The 19591-nt window shown below is 23.6% G+C and overlaps 9 protein-coding genes across 9 annotated transcripts; 5 read left to right on the forward strand and 4 right to left on the reverse strand.

The window, feature by feature from the left end:
- Positions 1-512: 512 nt before the first annotated feature.
- Positions 513-1693, forward strand: SRAE_1000264200 (Hypothetical protein; the record flags this gene model as incomplete). The annotated part of the gene is made up of 2 exons (XM_024649743.1): positions 513-674; positions 737-1693. 2 exons carry the CDS (start codon positions 513-515, stop codon positions 1691-1693), a joined length of 1119 nt encoding a protein of 372 aa, XP_024503589.1.
- A 367-nt stretch (positions 1694-2060) lies between these two features.
- Positions 2061-2672, forward strand: SRAE_1000264300 (Hypothetical protein; the record flags this gene model as incomplete). The annotated part of the gene is made up of 2 exons (XM_024649744.1): positions 2061-2202; positions 2251-2672. The coding sequence occupies 2 exons, from the start codon at positions 2061-2063 to the stop codon at positions 2670-2672; spliced, it is 564 nt and encodes a 187-aa protein (XP_024503590.1).
- Positions 2673-2738: 66 nt separating this feature from the next.
- SRAE_1000264400 (TLDc domain-containing protein) lies at positions 2739-3920 on the reverse strand (the record flags this gene model as incomplete). The annotated part of the gene is made up of 2 exons (XM_024649745.1): positions 2739-3734; positions 3780-3920. 2 exons carry the CDS (start codon positions 3918-3920, stop codon positions 2739-2741), a joined length of 1137 nt encoding a protein of 378 aa, XP_024503591.1.
- Positions 3921-4609: 689 nt separating this feature from the next.
- On the reverse strand, positions 4610-5519 carry SRAE_1000264500 (Rad9/Ddc1 family-containing protein; the record flags this gene model as incomplete). The annotated part of the gene is made up of 2 exons (XM_024649746.1): positions 4610-5373; positions 5420-5519. 2 exons carry the CDS (start codon positions 5517-5519, stop codon positions 4610-4612), a joined length of 864 nt encoding a protein of 287 aa, XP_024503592.1.
- A 996-nt stretch (positions 5520-6515) lies between these two features.
- Positions 6516-7006, forward strand: SRAE_1000264600 (NADH dehydrogenase [ubiquinone] 1 alpha subcomplex subunit 5; the record flags this gene model as incomplete). The annotated part of the gene is made up of 3 exons (XM_024649747.1): positions 6516-6584; positions 6631-6792; positions 6836-7006. The coding sequence occupies 3 exons, from the start codon at positions 6516-6518 to the stop codon at positions 7004-7006; spliced, it is 402 nt and encodes a 133-aa protein (XP_024503593.1).
- Positions 7007-7248: 242 nt separating this feature from the next.
- On the forward strand, positions 7249-9568 carry SRAE_1000264700 (Anaphase-promoting complex subunit 2; the record flags this gene model as incomplete). The annotated part of the gene is made up of 3 exons (XM_024649748.1): positions 7249-9186; positions 9233-9337; positions 9383-9568. The coding sequence occupies 3 exons, from the start codon at positions 7249-7251 to the stop codon at positions 9566-9568; spliced, it is 2229 nt and encodes a 742-aa protein (XP_024503594.1).
- A 1356-nt stretch (positions 9569-10924) lies between these two features.
- On the forward strand, positions 10925-13017 carry SRAE_1000264800 (Protein phosphatase 2C (PP2C)-like domain and Sedlin family and Longin-like domain-containing protein; the record flags this gene model as incomplete). The annotated part of the gene is made up of 3 exons (XM_024649749.1): positions 10925-11106; positions 11173-12184; positions 12643-13017. 3 exons carry the CDS (start codon positions 10925-10927, stop codon positions 13015-13017), a joined length of 1569 nt encoding a protein of 522 aa, XP_024503595.1.
- Positions 13018-13088: 71 nt separating this feature from the next.
- SRAE_1000264900 (Transmembrane protein 209) lies at positions 13089-14975 on the reverse strand (the record flags this gene model as incomplete). Its single annotated transcript, XM_024649750.1, has 3 exons — positions 13089-14653; positions 14699-14847; positions 14890-14975. 3 exons carry the CDS (start codon positions 14973-14975, stop codon positions 13089-13091), a joined length of 1800 nt encoding a protein of 599 aa, XP_024503596.1.
- A 670-nt stretch (positions 14976-15645) lies between these two features.
- On the reverse strand, positions 15646-16872 carry SRAE_1000265000 (Glutamine synthetase/guanido kinase, catalytic domain and ATP:guanido phosphotransferase, N-terminal domain and ATP:guanido phosphotransferase, catalytic domain-containing protein; the record flags this gene model as incomplete). Its single annotated transcript, XM_024649751.1, has 1 exon — positions 15646-16872. One exon carries the CDS (start codon positions 16870-16872, stop codon positions 15646-15648), a length of 1227 nt encoding a protein of 408 aa, XP_024503597.1.
- Between the last annotated feature and the right edge of the window lie 2719 nt (positions 16873-19591).

A 19591-nucleotide genomic window follows, 5' to 3' on the forward strand; every position in this document is an offset into this window, starting at 1 on the left:
TATATTGTTTTCTAAATGTGATAATGAAAAATTGAATCATTAAAATATACTTTTCATATAATTTTATCCATTAGTAATGTATATATTTAGAAAGTATCAAAATTTCATTAAATGCATTATTAGATGACGAGGAATGAAAATAGTTGGTATGGGTAAACAAGAAAATAAAGGTAATTTGAAATAAGTAATTAATCATGATTAAAATTTTTTTTTTTATTATTTATCAATATATATATATATAAACATTACATCATATAATATAACATTTTTATACATAAAACAAAATAATATATTTTGATATATCTTCAATTTTTTATTATTTTTTTCTAAATAAAGTATTTAAAAATATGTTCTTGCCTTTTTTATCACCATTTACTACTATCACCAACATTTTTTATTTTTTTATTTTTCTATTATTTATTGGATATGGGAAAACAACAACATTAGATACATACGTTTATGCAACATTCACCGACAATGCCATTCTTTCTGGATTTATTAGTTTTTATGATATGATTAGAGAAGTGGCAGATTCCAGTGCCACAATAAATGCTGATTTTCAGGAAGATAAAGGTCCATTAACATTTATTGCCAAAAAAATAGAGATAATTGATGTTGATTTGTCATCTAATCCAACTATTAATTTTAATGATAAAAATTCTATACATATAAATGTAAGAAATAAAAAAAAATATTTTTTTATATTTTTTTTAAATTTCTAATATATATTCTTTAGATTAAAAATTTAAAACTTAAAGTACGTGTACACATGCTTTTGTCATTACATTTTGGTATAGTAAATACTGATAATAGTGATGTGACAATAACTGCAACAATAAATAAAGGGTCAATAAATCTTATCACTAACATTATAAAACCCGATATTATGCCTTTTGTAAAGTTAACAAAGACCATTGTAAAGGCAGATGAATTTGATTTTGATGTTGAGGGAAATATTTTAATCTCAGCATTGGGTAAAGTTTTAAAATTATTTAAGAGTAAATTTCAAAAATTAATTGAAAATAGAGCTAAGGAAGAATTTAAAATATATTTTGAAAAACAAATTAATAATAAGTTTAAAACAGTTAATACAAATAGAATATTTGGTGATGATTATATGATAAAATATAATATAACTGGAAATGGATTTATAAATAAAAAACAAAAAATGAATCTTTATACAATACCATTACATGGTGGTATGTGGATAAAAAATTCAATTATACCATTAACAGGTACTGTTAATGATAAAACTTTAACATATAATGAATTAAAAAATATTGTTAATAAAACAATGTATGAAAAAATTAATGAAAATCCACTAAACTTTCATCTTCAACATCCATCATCTGTATGTTACTATTTTAACAATAATCTTTTATGGAGATATATAACATTTTATACAAAAGTATCTATAAATGAAAAATTGACTTTCAATAAATCATCAACTTTTGATAATACTGGTATTATTCATACAACAATCAATCATCAACAATCCAAACTTCTACTCACTCACCCAACACTATTAATTGATAATGACAAAAACCTCAATTTATCATTACCATTTACACAACTTCTTTTGCCGTCAACAAAAATTCTTAAACATTCTAATGTTAAAATTTTTTTTACCCCAAATATTACAACTTTATGTAGTGATGTATCCATTCAACTTGACTGTCTAGGTCTTGATTAATTATTTCTATGGTATATATATATATAGATGAAACATCAAATATTTAATCAGTTAAAATTGTTAAATTAAAAAAAAAAATTTATTTTTTTAAGTTTTTTTTTTTACCATGATATATATTTATTTTAAAGAGATGTTATAAAAAAAATTCAATAATCTTTAAAAGATGAAAAATATTTTACGAAAATTATTTTAAAAACTATTAATAAATAAAATTTAACAATGTATGTAATTTAATAATTTTGTTACATAAAAGTTTTCAAAATTAGGTCAAGCCCTATATATCTTAGATAAATTTTTATATTCATAAAAATCAATTTTGGATAATGTATATTTATTGTATATAAATAATATATACACTATTATTAATATGATTCAAAAGAAATTTGATAAAAATGATTCTTTTTACTATGCCCCAGCAGCTTTTGGATTATTTCATTATAAAGATGCTGCTATTATTGGAGCTATTCTTGGAATAAGTACTCTTGCAATTACTGGTTTAACATTTTATTGTATGTTTAATTTTTTTTTTTACATTAAAAAGTTTTTTTTTAATATAGTTTTACAAAATACTTATCATATAACTGGAATTTTAACAACTATCACAGCTTTTGTGGTAATTGTATCATTTATTATAACAACTATACTTATGGTTATTGGTATTGTAAAAGAAAAGCCTAGCTTAATGTGGCCACAAATGACAATATTACAATTTGAAAATATTTCACTCTTTATACTTGGAACTTTTTCAATCATTTCTATGGCATGTGGAACCACAGCAACAAAATTTCTTTTTGGATTTCTTGTTAATGTACCTGAAATAGAAAATCATTTAGGACCAATATGGCCTTTTAACATAGCAGCAGCATCTTTTGTAGGATGTTTACTTTGTATTTGGTTTCAGGTTCTCCTACGTGGAGCATATGATTATCTTTTGGATAAAGAATTTTTTGAAGGTATTGAAAAGATAGAATTAAAATAATTTTAATATATAATTGTATTATATTAATTTAATATTAAATAAAAAAAAAATTATTAACTTTTTTTTTTAAAATTTTCTTGCTATAGTATCATCAGGGCGATCAAAATCACGGCGTTCATTGTTTAATTTTATTCCACCCATTTCAAGAATTGTTTTATCTGGATTTTCATCCCATGCTCCTGGTAAAGGAACTTTACTTCTTTTTTCAGCTTCTTTTTTGTACCAAACTTTTTGTTTCATTTGTGCTGTCAAGTCATCCTCAGCACCACATCCCCAAACTTCAATATCATTAACATTACTAAAATCTTTTTCTATTTTAAGATATCTTCCAAATTGTATACCCATTGGTGCACTTTTTAATTTTAAATTACATCTAAATGATCCACTTTTATCTTCTCTTTCAAATTTTGGTTTTATTTGTATTACTGAAGTATTATTACCACCATAACAATTTACACTATTTTTCCATTCTTCATCTAAAGCAATAACAATTAATTGACCATTAGTTAATTTAAATATTGTGACTGTTGGTTTTTTATAGTCATATACATTATTTTCAAAACGATTCAAACTAACACCATGAACTGAAGAATCATATAACTTTGTCCACCTATTACTATTATTTTTTCCCTCTTTATTAAAATATATTACAGGATTAAGTGATGCTTTAATAAATAACATTTGAAAAGGAGTTAAAATACTTGAAGAGTAATCTTGTAAATTTTTTTTCTTATCTGTTAATAAAGAAATTACATGTTCCCGAATTCCATCACATAATCTTGGACATTCATTTTGTATAAACTTAGAAATTCCATCTTTCTTCATATTACATATAATACTTTCTTTAAAATCTTTATCATCATTTGCCTCTTCAATATCACTTGTTAAAAGGCAAGCTTTTATAATGTCTTCTGGTTCATTAAAAATTTCTTCCCAAATTTTGTGATCAGTTTCAAATAAAGGTTCACTTTTACTTATAAATTTATTTAATGATATTGAATCATCTGAATTTGAGGAATAATAATTCCATAAAGGATGATATAACTCTTCACCAAACAATTTCTATATATACAAATTTATTAATCATTAACAAGAAATTTAACTTACAATAAAACTTTCCTTATCTAATTTACTATATTTTCGTATTAATTCATTATAATAACAAGTAAACTGAGTTTCAATAAATTGTCTTTTGGGATCTACTGATGATTTCTTATTATGTTTATGTTCACTTGTAGTATTTCCCATTTTATATGTTAATTATTGATAAAATAAAAATATAAAATAATAGTAACTATAAAAATACTCAATAAATTTTTATTATTTGTATGATAGAAATTAAAAATTTTTATGTTCTGATAAGATTACTATTAAATAGGGAATTAAACGTTTATAAATAAAATTAATCTTTTTGTACAAATTAAATCAATACTTTTTTACTACTATATATTAATAATTATAAAAATATTATTTGATTTATAAAAAAAAAATGGTTTAAAAATAAATATTTTTAATTTTTACTTAACAAAAAAATAATGAGACGTAATTAAATATTTATATTATATAGTAATATTAGATAAACGTCATACCAAATATGTAAAAAAAAAAAATAGAATTTAGAAGTTTTGTATTTTGTTAATGCATTATTACAAAAAAAGAAAGTAGCGAAGAAATTAAATATTTACAAAAAAAATTTTTTTTTTATTAATATGTTATTTTCTTCTAATTTATTCAAATTTCACTTTGACTGTAGAGATTCATTAGTAAAAGTTTAAACAAAAATAAAAAGTACATTATTTAAAATTAAAAAAATATAATATTAGTAATTTTATACATGATAATAAATGAAAGATGTACATTATAGACAACAATAAATAATAAAACAATAATAAATAATATAAAAAAATATGTATCATTATATATAATGATTAGTGTTTTTATTCAATATTGCATGGAAAAAATATTTCAAAATCAACAAGCTCAGATTGATATCCTGTCATTTTTAAGGGAGCCTCTCCACTAACATATTCTAAGGCAAATACTCTACTTAATTTTGATATAATTTTACATGCTTTAGCAAATTCACCATAACTAAAAGATATAGTAGATTCTTTTTCTTTATTATACTGAATAAAATTATTGGTATTAATTTCCATACAAAAGTTTGATATTTTACCAGTATTTTGTTCTCTTAATTTAATAACAATAACTTCATTCTTCAAACTAAGTATTACTTGAGAAAAAGCATGATGTTGTCTTTTAAATAAATTTTCCCAAATATCTAAACTACTAACAATAAAAAATTCTCCCCTATCATGACAAGATAAATAATTATCTATTGGATTAATGAAAGTAATTTGATCAATTTTAATAGCTTCAATAACTTGACTAGGTCCAAAAAACATAATATCTATAAAATCTTTAGATGAATCAATATCAATTCTAAGATAATTGATATCATCAAGAGTCTCTCGAGGAATTTTAAATACTAAATTTGCTGATTCACTACTAATACAACATTGAGAATCTTCATCAGGTAAAAATGTAGTATCTATTAAAGTAAAAAATTTTCTTTGTAAAGTTGTTTTACTAAACAATGATGATGAAGGATTATATGTACATAATAAAAATTGATCTCCCTTAGCAATAAATATAATACTTGAACTGAAATATGACAAATCTTGAATAATTCTACATAAATCTATAAAATATATCAATTTTTTTTTAAGTTATTAAAATTAACTTACATTCAAGATTTTGTGACACAATATATTTTCCATTTTTATCAGTTGAAATTTTTTTTTCTTCTGATGAATTGCTTATCATAGGAGTAGATGATGTATCCATTTTTTTTGATAATACATCACTTGACAATTCCTCTGTGGATTTTATTTTATTTCCTACATAAGAATTATTTGAATTTATTTCATTGATAAAGTTTGAAAACATTTTCATATATAAATAATCTGTCGAACTGAAAATTAGATGTCATTTTGTACAAAAATTTAATAATTCATAAAATTTAGCGTAAAATTTTAAGAAAAATAACTAGTTAATTGTATGATGACATTTTAAACATCTACCATAACATAACAAATTAATACTTTCTAAACAAACATCATCTATAATATTTATTGGAAGAAAATACCTTTTTTTTAAAAAAGAATCATAACTAACAAAATCAAAGTTCTTTGACTTTATAAATACTAAAAAAAAATTGTTAATAGAGTAGAAATTTAGAAAAAAAAAAAGTTGTTTGTTATTCCAATAGAGTTTTTTAAACATTGGTCAAATGATAAAATATTTCATAATCAACAACACTACCTAATTAATTTGTGTTTTTGAAAGGGAATATAACTTTGTAATTATTTGAAACAAAAATTTTTAACCATGGTTTGTACAAAAAAAAAAATAAATATTCATACATATTTTAGGTTAACTTAATTATATTTTACTATGCTTAATAACGCTTTTGATTGACTTCATTCAAATAATATGGTTCCTCTCCTGTTCACTATTTCAAGAAAAATATTCTTTTTAATTAATTTTTGAAAATCTACTTAAAAATATTTTATTAAATTTATTTTTAATTATTACTGTTAAAGTATTTGTCAGATGAAGAAGGAAAAATTCTCATATCGATACTTTTTGGTATGTCGTCTACCAAGAGATAACAGTGTAGTATAGAAAAAAAATAACAATCTCCCTTTTAAAAAGGGAAGTAGTAATATAACTTTTTTAAAATTATCATTTAAAAATATTTTTTTCTATTATAGGATGAGATCTTTGACTAAACTGTACCAACTTTCTCGTCCATTTGAAAGAATAATTCAACAACGTTCTATGTACGAGAATCCATACCTAAATAGATTTAAACAAAAAAGTAAAGTTTCTCCAAATCATTTTAAACAAGTAAGTAATTTTTAGATATTTGTTATAATATTCATATTTTTTATAGACTACCGGACTAACAGGTCTTTTTGTTGTTGAATATCCACATAGAAATTTGAAAATCATTTATGACCGTATTCTTCGTACAATTGAAAAAATTCCAATGGAAAGTGTTTATAGAAAGTCTACAGAACATATTGTTAAAAGTAGATTGGCACTCGTTAATGAAGTATGTATTATTTTAATATATTAAATTAAATTAATTTTTTAAGGTATCAGATATTCAAGAATTGGAAAAAAAAATAGGAATGGGTCAAATTGAAGAAGTCATCGAACAAGCTGAATATGAACTTCAAACTGCAAGAGCTATTTTAGAATCAAAAGCCTGGGAGCCATTGGTAGAAAAACCAGCTGAAGAACAATGGAGATGGCCTGTTGTTTAGAATAGGAATCATATATATAATTATTGAAATAAAATTTGTAGTTCAATAAAGTATAAGATAAATTTTTTATGCCTTTTTTTTATATGCTAGAAATAGAAATTCTTCATTTATATATTAATTGTTTCCTTCTACCACCTTACTTTCTTATTTGGAGTAAAGTTTATGTACTATCTTAGCGCGAACAGAAAAAAGTATTTGTTTTTTTCTACTGGTATTCCATTTCTCGCTTAATTTTTTGTATAATGGAGATGGATTGTAGTTCTGGAGATGACAATAACGTCAATTGTCAAAATAAGCTAAATTATGATTTACAGGATTTATTCAATTATTACATTTCATGTTTATTATGTTTTCCACCAACAATTACATCAGATGAGGCAAAAAATTTGTTATCAGGTGCCAATACTGAATTAATTTCTGAAAGATTGGCAAATTATTTACATTCCTTGATTGATAAGGAACCATTGATAATATTGGAAAGATTTATGATTTTATTAGATGCAATGGAATATTGTGTAAAAGAAGTTTGTCATTTGGTAACAGAAAATAAAACAGCTGAAAAAGATATGTGGAGTGTTATAAGAGGAGCATTGAAATCATTTCCATGTTGTAGTGCTTTATCAACTCTTTTAGAAAAAATATTAACTTTAAGTTTTTATGCCAGAAGTCAAATGAAAGATAAAAAATCAATTTCAAGTGAAATTTATCATGATATTTACAAATTAACACTTAATTTTTTAAACTTATTTTCAAATAAAGATACCTTAAAAATGGAAGACACTATTTCTAAAATCATTATTAATTGTGCTGATGATTTTATTAGAATGTCAAATAGTCACAAAAAAATGAATCTTTTAAAAAAACATATTATAAGGCAATTAGCTAGAAAGACGGGACCTGTATTTTCATGGTTAGGTGAATTAGAATTAAGTAATGAAAAGGAAGTTAAATTATTTTATCAAGTTAGGGCTGAATATTTTTTATTGACAAATATTTCTGATTCTATCTTTGATGCTATTATTGCTTATCCTGAAACAGGAAACAATATAAAAATTATTGGAAAATTTATGAGTAAATTTGGTGTTCAAGGAAGAGAAATGATTTCAAAATGTATAATAGAATCTATCAATAAGCAATTGTTACATGTTGGTGTTAGTACAGATGTGATATTAAGAGTATATGCTTCATGTGTTGAGTCAATAAAAATTCTTGATAATACATGTGTTATGATGCACAAAATATGTAAAATTATAAAAGATTATATTAAAAAAAGACCGGATACAGTTAGAAGTATAGTTAATTATTTAATTAATGATTCTGGAAGTGATTGGCATACAAAAACTCAACAAAATTCTGCAATGATTGTTGATGAAGAAGATATGGCTCAAGTTAATGATGAATTTTTACCTTCTATTGAAGAGAATACAATTAAACATTGGCAAGAATGGAATCCTGATCCACCAGATGCTCCACCTGGTGATAGTAGATTTTATAGACAAAGTGCAGACTTGTTTAATATGCTTGTGTCAATTTATGGAAGTAAAGAACTTTTTGTCAAAGAGTATAGGCAATTATTGGCAGAGAGGTTGATTGAAGAAGAATTTGCAGATATTGATGCAGAAAAAGGATATCTTGAACTTATGAAAAGAAGATTTACTGATGGTGAATTACAGAATTGCGAAGTTATGTTAAAGGATATCAAAGATTCCAGGCATACAGATTCAAAACTTATTGAGAAAGATAATGTTAAGTTTGCAACTCAAGTTCGTGTAATTTCAAAACATTTTTGGCCAAAAATTGAGTATACAAACTTTGAAATGCCAGAAATTTTTAAAGATGCTATTGATAAATATAAAAATTCATTTGAAGAGTTTCGTGCTTCCAGAACACTTACCTATTACAATACTTCTGGTATGGTTGTTATGAATGTTGAGTTGAATGGTGTAAATATTGACATGTCAGTAACAATTATTCAGGCTTGTGTTTTGTTAGTTTTTCTTGAAAAAGAAAATTACAAGGTATCAGAGATAGTTGATTTATTAAAGTTACCTAGAAATATGGTAAAAAAAGCTTGTGATTATTGGACATGTCTAGGATATTTAGTACCATCAGAAGTAAATGATGATGATGATTATAACATCGTTAAAACACCTATTAATTCAGAAAAAGTTAAGAAAATTGTATGTTTTATCTTAATTTTTTAATTAAAAACAAATTTTTTTTTAGTTATCAAATCAAGATCAAGAAAGTGATGAGGAGGAAACTAATACAGATGACTGTACAATAATTGATAGTTTAGAACAATACTGGAATTATACAAGAAATCTAATTGTATGTTATTTTTATAGTTAATTTTTTATTCTTTATTTTTTTTAGGCTAATAGTAGTGAAGGCATTAAACCGGAACGTCTTCTTCAATTATATAAAATGTTTAATTCTCCAAGTAAACGTGGACCTTCCCTGGATCATGTTGTAATGCTCCTTCAAAGAAAAGTTAAACAAAATATTCTTTCTGTAGAAAATGGTGTTTATTTTGTAGTTAAAGATAATAATCAAACATAACTATTTTTGTTACTTATTATTTTTATCCCTACATTTTTTAAACAGACAAAAAGAATTGATAATAAATTTTTTTGCCTTTGAAAAAATAAATTATTAATTAAAAATAATATAAAAGAATTTTAAATAAAGGATTTTTTTTTCAATACCTGGGTATTAGTTAAAGTTAGCATAAAGGGTATAATCCATATATTTATTATATAAACTATACGGTTAAAATACTGATAACAATTTTTTTATAAATATATATATATATAAATATTTAATAAATAAAAAAAAGTTTAAATATTTTTTTAAAATAATTAATTTAATTGTGTTTCAAAGAATGTAACATTAAATAAATATAGGTTAAACTATATTTTGATTTAATAAACAAAACTTTTTAATATGTTTTTTTTTTTAAAAAAGTTGTTGTTATTCAGAGAATGAAACTGTTCTTTCTATATCAAATTACCTATTTTAAGGACCATGTTTTTGATAGTAAAAAAATTATGCTAGCAAAAGAAAACAGTTATTATGATTTATAATTTAATTAATTTTTATATAATGTTTAAAATGAAAAAAAATTCTTACAACTTCTTTATTTATTTTCTATTTTAATAATGAAAACAAAGAATTTGAATGTGAATCTTTTGATAGTTTTTCAAGAATAATCACAAGAAATCTTTAATTACCAAAAGATATAATGAAAATAATTTTATATCATCAATGAATGAAATTGATGATACTCACTTTGCTGAAAGAAAGAATCACTATAGAAGGATGTTGGAGCAACAATAGTACTTCGGCGGAATCTGTAAGAAAGACAAAAAATACTTTGTATAACCGGTTCCAGACAGGAATTCTGAGACATTAGTGAAAGTGTTGAAGAGAAGAAAAGTTAAAAGGATATATTATAAAGTTGATCAATGATAATTATTATAAGATATTTATAGAATGACTGTATTATAATTATAAATAACATCTTGTTAAATGATTATAATACAACTGTATTTAGTTTACACACAGATACATTTCTCCACATACTCAGATGATAATGACTATAGGATTAGAGGAAAATTATTTTTAAATTCAATTTTTTTATAAGAAGATTGTTTTTTTATCATTAAAGAGATGGTTGATGATAAAATTATTTTCCAACTAGAAGTAGATTATCTCCTTTACCAATATAATGTATAGTCATTTTATTATGTCACGTAAATCAATTTTACTTCATGATATGAAAAATTGTAGACATATATTGTGAATGTTTAACTACATAATTTCATGACCATTTTGGCATATACTCTCTAATGTCTTATCAAACGTTTGTTCTTTAAAAATTTTATTTACTAATAATATTAATTTATTAATCTTTAGATGGATACTGATAAAAAAGAAAAATCATTAAAAGAACAGATAAATGAAATAATTGGTAATGAAACAAATGATAATTCTCCTCAAAGACTAACTATTCGTTATCGTCCCCCATCCTATCAAACACCAAAACATGATGCTAAAGATGATGCCATTTTTCTTGCAATTGAACAATTTCAACAAAGGTATAAATATATATATTCTTTTTTTTAATATTATTTAATAAAATAATGTTTTTTTTTTTATTATAGAGGCATATCATATGAAGGAGCAACTTGGTTAGGTTATGATTTTATTAAAAAATATGAAGAAGAATTAAATTTAAAAGACAATGTGATTTTTAATAAAGATATTTATGAACCTTTAGATAACTCAATCTGGTATCCTAGTGCCATTAAATGTACAAAAGAATACTTATCAAAAGTAAATTGTGGAGAATATGAGTGTCCAGAAGAACCCTCAAACTGGAGTGGATGGAAATTTTCATATTGTGCTCAAAAAAATAAAAGACAAAAAATGGAAGATAAATTTGTTGCCTTACCAACTCTTAGCTTACTTGATGATAATACTAAAACTTCTTTTTTTGGTGTTTTTGATGGTCACAATGGTTCTGAGATATCATCATATTGTGCTGCTCATTTTCCAAGAATTGTTGTTAATGAAAAAAATGACAATAATGTTGAAAGATTAAAAAAAGCATTTGAAGTTATAGATGAAAGAATTAATATTCGTTGTACAAAAGAATCTATTCGTAGTGGAAGTACAGCTATATGTACCCTAGTTACTGAAAATGATATTTCTATAGCTTGGGTAGGTGATTCAGAAGGTGCTGTTATAAGTAGTAAAGGAATTAAAAGAATAACTCGACTTCATATTCCTTCTGATCCAGATGAGTATGCTAGAATTGAAAAATGTGGAGGAATTATTATACCTATTGCTGGAGAGCTTCGTGTCTGTGGAATTTTAAATTTAACGAGAGCTTTAGGTGATATTCAGGGAAAACCAATGATTTCATCAGAACCAGATACTATTTCTTTAAATATAAATGATGACAAAACAAATTATATGCTTATGCTAGCTTCTGATGGAGTATGGGGAAGCTTATCTGATAAAATGTTAAATCAAATAATTCTTGAATTTATTTCAATGAAACCAATTTCTGAATATAAAAAATTGTCAACTACTATTGTAGAAGCTGCCAGAGATGCAGGAACTACTGATAATCTCACATGTATCATTGTTTTTCTTAAACCTCTTGACGAAGTATGGAAAATGTTTGATTAATAATATAAATAATCTACATTGAAGAAATATTTAATCATTTTGTTTGTTTATTTGCAATGCTAACAAAATTTATTATCTTTCTACAGATATTTTATCTGTAATCAGACAATTTATTTCACATTAACCTTTTAAAAAAGTTTTTTTTTTTTTAGTTTCATAATTGATTTACATCATCTTACTTAGTATATGTATTTAATTTAACAATTTTTTTTTCTTTGTTTTAATTTTAATGTATAATTGATATTACTGTTAAAAAGAAAATTAATTATGGTGTATAATTTATTTTTTTTAATTATACGTATGTAATATCGTATGTTATTATTTCATTGGTTAATATAAATAGATTTTAAAAGTACATATTCTATATTTTATACTCTTTAGAAATGGTTATATGTATAGCTATATTTGACTCAAAAAATATGCCACTTTTTTTTCAGTGTACTGAAAAAGAAAATGCAAATTTTGATGAGATTTCACTTGCTGTATATTGTTCATTAGATGTTATTTGTGAAGACAAAGATAGAACACCAAGTTCATCAAGAACACAAGAATTGTATGTAGGATTATTATTAGAAGATAATAAAAGAAAATTTTATGGATTTTTAACAAATACCAATCATAAAATTATATTTGTTTTTGATCAACCACAAGAACCATCTTTAATTTATAAAGATCATGATATACGTGTTTTATTTAGTAGAGTTCATGCTGCATTATGTTCTGCTTTTATGAATCCTTTCTATCAAATTGGTGAACCTTTAAATAGTAAAATATTAAATAAAGTCACTAATGAAATTTTATTAGCACAATAAACTAAGTAAATTATATGTACAACGTTAAATACAAAATAAAAAAAAAGTAAAAAAAATCGCATATAAAATAGTTACATAATGATATTTTTCCAATTAAGAGATTTATCACTTAATGAGATCCTATCTACCATTCTGTTGTTATATAGATAACAATGTTGTACGAATAAGACAATAGTCCGGAAGAAGTTATTTTGATCTGCACCTAAATCCATTATTTCTTCTCCACCATTTATAACTAATCTCATATGAATTGGATTTTGTTTATCAAGATGAAGATAGAAAGAAGAATGTGCTCTGTGAATTATAGAAGGCTCGTTAGGAGCTCTTAAAAAATAAATTGCAGTAAATGGCATTTCAACATCTTTGTAGGCAGCAAAAGGATTTGACGTCAAAACACTATCCATATATGTTAAAAACATATGAAGAAGAATCTCTGTATCATTAGTTATCTTTGGTGGAGAAAATGTATTTGATTTATTTTTATTTTCTTCTTGTGTTGCAGTTGATTTATTGTTAACTAAAAGCCTAAGAACTTCTCCAGGTGAAGTTTTTTCAATAGCTTTCCAAAGATAACTCTTTAATGAATGATCAGCAGTTAATTCTTTTAATCTTTGAAAAAGATATTCTTGATCTTGACAAACTTTAAGAAATGGAAGTACATAACTAAGTGTAGAATTTTTAAAAATTTCAGGTTTAGTTGCAGCAAAACATTGTAATGTATCAAGATTACTTTCTCCAACCTTTAAATGAAGTCCAGGATAATCTTTTAACAATTGTTTGTTAGCTGATTCAATTTTTTCTAGCAAAGGTTTCAAAATAGTTTGTTTAATCCATACACGTAATTTTCCCTCACATCTACACAAGGTTCCATAGGACATTTTATACATTTGAAGAGTCTCCTCCAATCCATAAATGTTTGGACTTGATCGAGTTCCTCTATTTCTAAGAAGCTTCATTGTTGTCACTACTGAACGACCTGAAGAGGGAGATTTTTTCTTTTGTTTTCCTAGAGCTGATGTAGAAGAATCTTCATGTGTGGAAGAATATCCATCTTCCTTGTTTTCTCTTTGATATTGAAATAACATTTTACTTGCAGCATTAGTATCATTAGTTATAGCAACAAAATTATTTATACCATTAAGCCCATTCTTCTGAATCCCTAAATTTCTTGTTGGATATCCGGCAGAAAATTTGTCATTAAAATCCAACTCACTAATTTTTGGTTTCGGTACTCCGTTTATAAATTCCCCTAACTGATCCATTGTGTAAATTGTTTCAATTGGACGTGTTAACAATGAATGTCTTGGAGCCAAAAAACCTTTATCATCAATACGACGATTAGTTTTTGAAAATCCAATATTATTAAAAGATGTATCATAATCTTGACTTCTATCAAGAAAATTATCTCTCCTTGATATATCATTTTTTCTATATTCACTATCATATCCTGAATTCATTTCAATATTGTATAGATGATTTTGTTCATGATCATCTTCCTCTACAAGTCCAATAGCTGATAACTCTGACAATTTATTTCCTCTTTTCTTTTCATCATTTGTGACATTTTCACCTTCAGAAGATCCATAAAAATTACTATAAATAGTTGTTGATGGAATGACATAAGTAACAATAAGATCTATTAAAATAGATATACTAATAATAAAGGAAACTGTACTGATACTTCCACGAATATAGTATAAAAACCTAGGACAATTTAAAATAAATCTAGGAAGCCATTCATTTGTAAACCAGCCATAATAGTAAAATTCAATAAAAAAGAACATTGACATTACAGACCAAGTAAAAAATCCCAAACATTTTTCTTTAAAACTTAAAATTTTTTAATAAAAAAATTATAAATAAAAAACCTACATTTTTTCATTGAAATTATTTTTATTGAAAGAAATTTTACTTTTTGTTAATGGGGAATAAGAACCTTCCATGGCATAATCTTGCATCATAATTTAAAAAAAAAAGAAACAATGATATTTTAATTGCCACTTTATATTTATTTCCCTACAAGATTATGCACTATATCAATTGGTAAAATCTATATTCAGTAATTTAATACATTATAATTTTTAATAATTATTTGGTATTTTTGGCATTATTAGATATTAGTAAAAAATTTTTTTTTGTTATTTTTATAGTTTAAATAATTTTTTGTTTAATTTTAATTTGGTTAAGTTTAAACAACTTGTACAAACATTTTTACCATTAATTTTTATTGTGTTAAATGTTTATGAATCTAAAGAAAATGTGAAGATTGTAAAAAAGGTAGTTGATTTTTTACAATAATAGTAAAGATTTCATCTCTGCCTTCAGTGAAACATGAATTGTATTATAATATTTCAATATTTATTATTTATGATTAGTAATAGAAAACATTTTAATCTATGAAAACACAAAAAAAAAAGTTTTTAGAATTTGCTTAAACTACATAAACTATAAAGTTTTATGGTAGAACTTTGAAAATTATTAAACTTATGTTTTGATGATTAAAACTTTTAGTTATAAAACTAAATACAAAAGTTACAAAAAAATGAAAAATTAAACTACATGTTTACAAAAACTTTATTACCTAATAATTTCGATCAGTGTAAATAATATTTAATAAGAATAAAATACTTATTTTTCAGCTTCTTCCATCTCAATTAATTTTTTGACTCCATCATACATTTGTTTGACAGCTTCATACTCAGAAATTCCAAGGCGAGCTTTGTTTGAAATGTCATAAACACCACCTTTGCTTTCTGAATGTTCTCCATCAATTCCTCTAATTTGGAGATTAAGTTTTTCACAAATTTGTTTAAAGTCTTTTCTAGCTGAAACTTTTGGTAATTTGATATGAACAGAAGCTCTAACAGAACATCCAATGTTTGTTGGACAGAAAAGAAGTTGTCCAAGTCTTTCATCTCGTTTAAATGGAACAACTTTTTCAATTGCCTGAACACCTCTAATTAAACGACTAAAGACAGCTCCAACATCTGAACCTTTTTCCATAGAAATTAAACGAAGATGATCTTCTTCATTAACCCAAACGAGGAATGTTTTTCCAGAATTATGGAATATACCACGTCCTGTTGGCCAGAAACGACAGGCATTGGCATGTTGAAGGAAACGATCACCTTCTTTAAATAAGAAATGATCTTTAATCAATTGAGTTTGTACTTTTTTAGTCATTCCAGTGAGTGGGTAGTATGTACCTTTAAGTTCAGGATCTTGGACAGATTCCAATGAACTACGTACTTTTTCTTCCATTTCCTTGTAGTTAGCTTCAGTTAAAAGTGGATTAAATGGGAAATTGTTAAGAGTTCTACCACATCGGATTCTTGTTGAAATTACATATTTTCCTTGGGGATCTAATGGCTTAAAATGTTTGCACTTTTCTAAATTCATATCAACTGGAGGTTGTTTTTTCTTGTTTGGATCAACACCATGATAATCTTTAATAATTTTATCAAAAAGTTCAGCAAAAGTATTGTAAGCTTCAGGATCTGGAGCATAAACACCTACACTGGAATCAAGATTTGCAACACCAGATTGGATAACATCAAGAAGTGTACCACCAAGAGGTGTTATTTTATTCTTAAGATTGTCAAAAGTATCTCTTGTTAAATGTTTTTTTAAAAGTGATTTACATTCCTTTCCTTCGGGTCCATTTAATTTAGAATAAGCTTCTTCTAATTTTTTTAAAACTGATGGATCAACACTTCCACCACTTAATGACTTAGAACTTCCCTTATTGATTTTTCCATCTTGATTTAAATACCATACAGCACCAACACCAGCAGAACCTGCAGCAAATGCCTTTACAAAATTATTACGCAAAAAATTTGAGTAAACAGAAGTCATTGAATATTCTAAAGATAATAAACCATTAAAAAAGAAAATAAAAATGTATTTAATATGAATTATAGTAGATAAAATTTGAAAAAAAAAATAGTGTGAGGATATTTAAATTTTAACATAAAATTTTAGAGATATAATTTACATTAATAAATGTTGAAATAAATATATTCTATTGAAATGAGTTTCATCTAGAAATACGTGACTTTTGAAAGCATATATTATATATATACACATGGAAATATTTTATTTATCATTCTCTAAAAATTTGTTGTTTTTTTTTTATCAATTTTGAAAAGTGAACAAAAGATGGTTAAAGAAAAGAGATAGATAGATAGATGGATGATTGGTAATTTAATGATTCATGTGAAGCATACTCGCATGTGATTTTTTTAAAGAAATTATATGACTTACTTGTTTAATAATAAATTCATTGTTAATAAAATAAAAATTATATAAATATATACTTTTATATATATATATATAAATAATTAAAAGAGATGTAAAAAAAAGTGTGTTAATTTGATAATAATAAAGAAGGAAGGTGATAAGGTAAGGGAAAGTAATTTTCAAAGACATACAACATCCTTACATATCCGTTGACATACAAAAATTTTCTGGATAAAGAAGTAGATCAAGTAAATATTATTTTATTTTAAATATGTTGAAAGCAGGAAATAAGAGGTAATACTAATAATAGTGGTTGAACCATGATTCAAGATATTAATTTTTTTTTTTTTGCTTCTCTCCTAATGAAGAAAAATAGTAATTATTCTTGAAGTAGTAATGTTAAGGCAGTTTGTACCAGGTAGGATAACCCTTACCTTTTTTTTTTTGCTTCAAACAAGTTATTTGGAATAAGATATAGATGTTATTTTATCTTGAAATAAACAGCTGACCACAGGGATTATAAGGAAATTTATTATTTGTCAAAATTTTTGTTTCTTTTAATTTATTATTTGTATATGATAAGGAAGTGTTAAATAACTTCATTTGTAGGGTCATCCTTATACATCTAGATTTTTAAAATAAAATATATGAATAAATATGAATTATTACAATGAAACATTTTTTCTTATATAATAAAAAAAATGATAATAATTTATAATTGTTTATGAATTAAATTAATAATGTATTTAATTTATATATATTTTTAAAAAAGTATATTTTTAAATTAATTAATTTGTTATTAAAAATTATATTAAAATCTTCTTCTATTTTTATTTATAATATATATATTTTTTCTGTTGTATTAAATATTTATTTATTTTTCATTTAATTTTTGTTTAAATAAAACATTGTTTATCATAAGGTTACCTTAAAAGCAAGTTCATAAAAAAAAGGCTACCTAAATAATGTAGATTAAAAATAATTTTGGTATATATTTTTAAGAAACTTAAAATTAATGGTAACAAGCTTTAAAATACTAAAAATTAAATTATTCATCTAGTTTGATATAGTAATATAGAAAGAACTCATCTTTTTTCATCTTCAATCTATAATAACAAAAACACACAAAATATATCCTACACTTAAAAATTAAGTGTATTTTTATATGACTTCAATAGCTTTTTATCTTTTTCTTTATTACCGGTTAGTTTTTGTTATATTATATTAGGTTGTGCTTGATTAAAAAGAGGTAGTTATGAAAAATCAAGAAATATTTTAAAAATAATTTTTATCTTAATATTTAAGTTATTAAAATATCTAGTCATTTGTTACAACACTATTTATATGTTTATTATTATGTATAGTTTGGTCTTAATGGTAATAACAACATTTATTTATATATAGTTGTTTATATCTTTAGATATATCAAAAATTTCTTTACCATAATTTATGCTAATAATTGTCTAATTAGTAAATTATTCACCTTGAATTAAAAGAAACAGATTATGTTAATTTATCTCTAATATTTAATGTTTAATAGATAATGTTATTTAAGATTTATTTCTGTAAATGTTAAAAAAAAATTATATGGTATATTTTTTTTTTAAATTTAAAATATATCTAAAAGAATTTATACAAAAATTAATAAATAAAAGAAGATAATAAATCTTTTTTTTTATCTATATTTATATTGATAAAAAAAAAGTGTTACTATGATTTTGAAAGTGAATATTTCTTTACATTGATAGTTGAATTATATTTATGAATTTATTGAAATAAAATTAATTATAATAATATATATGTGAACATAATTATATTTGTAAACATCCATTGTTTCAAGATTTAATAATTTATCATATTATTTCATAAAAATAATTGACCATGAATATTTATTACCTAGTTATAATTATTATTTACATATTTATGATATCTGGATATGATTAAAAATTTTCTTATCATAAAAACATTTCTTTTATATATATTATTACAAAATTAAATTTTTGTAATATCATCCTTTGAGAGATCAAATGATCTCTTTAACTGTATCATTTCAAACTATTTATCAAATTATTCACCTGACCCTATAAATGCCCCAGGGTCGATCTTTTTTGACATTTGCTCCAGATATGATGATTTGTCCTAATGAATATGATAAAACAATTTATTTGAGTACTACACTTATAAATAAATTATAATTTGTAACATTTTAAAGAAATATTATTAATTACCTTTTTTTCACCTACTTACTTATTTAATATATCATATAAACTTTCATCATCAAACAACAATATTTTACCTACTTTCGATGAATACTAAATAATAATAACAAAAAAAA

Source organism: Strongyloides ratti, assembly GCF_001040885.1.
Source record: "Strongyloides ratti genome assembly S_ratti_ED321, chromosome : 1".
Taxonomy (NCBI): Eukaryota; Metazoa; Nematoda; class Chromadorea; order Rhabditida; family Strongyloididae; genus Strongyloides; species Strongyloides ratti.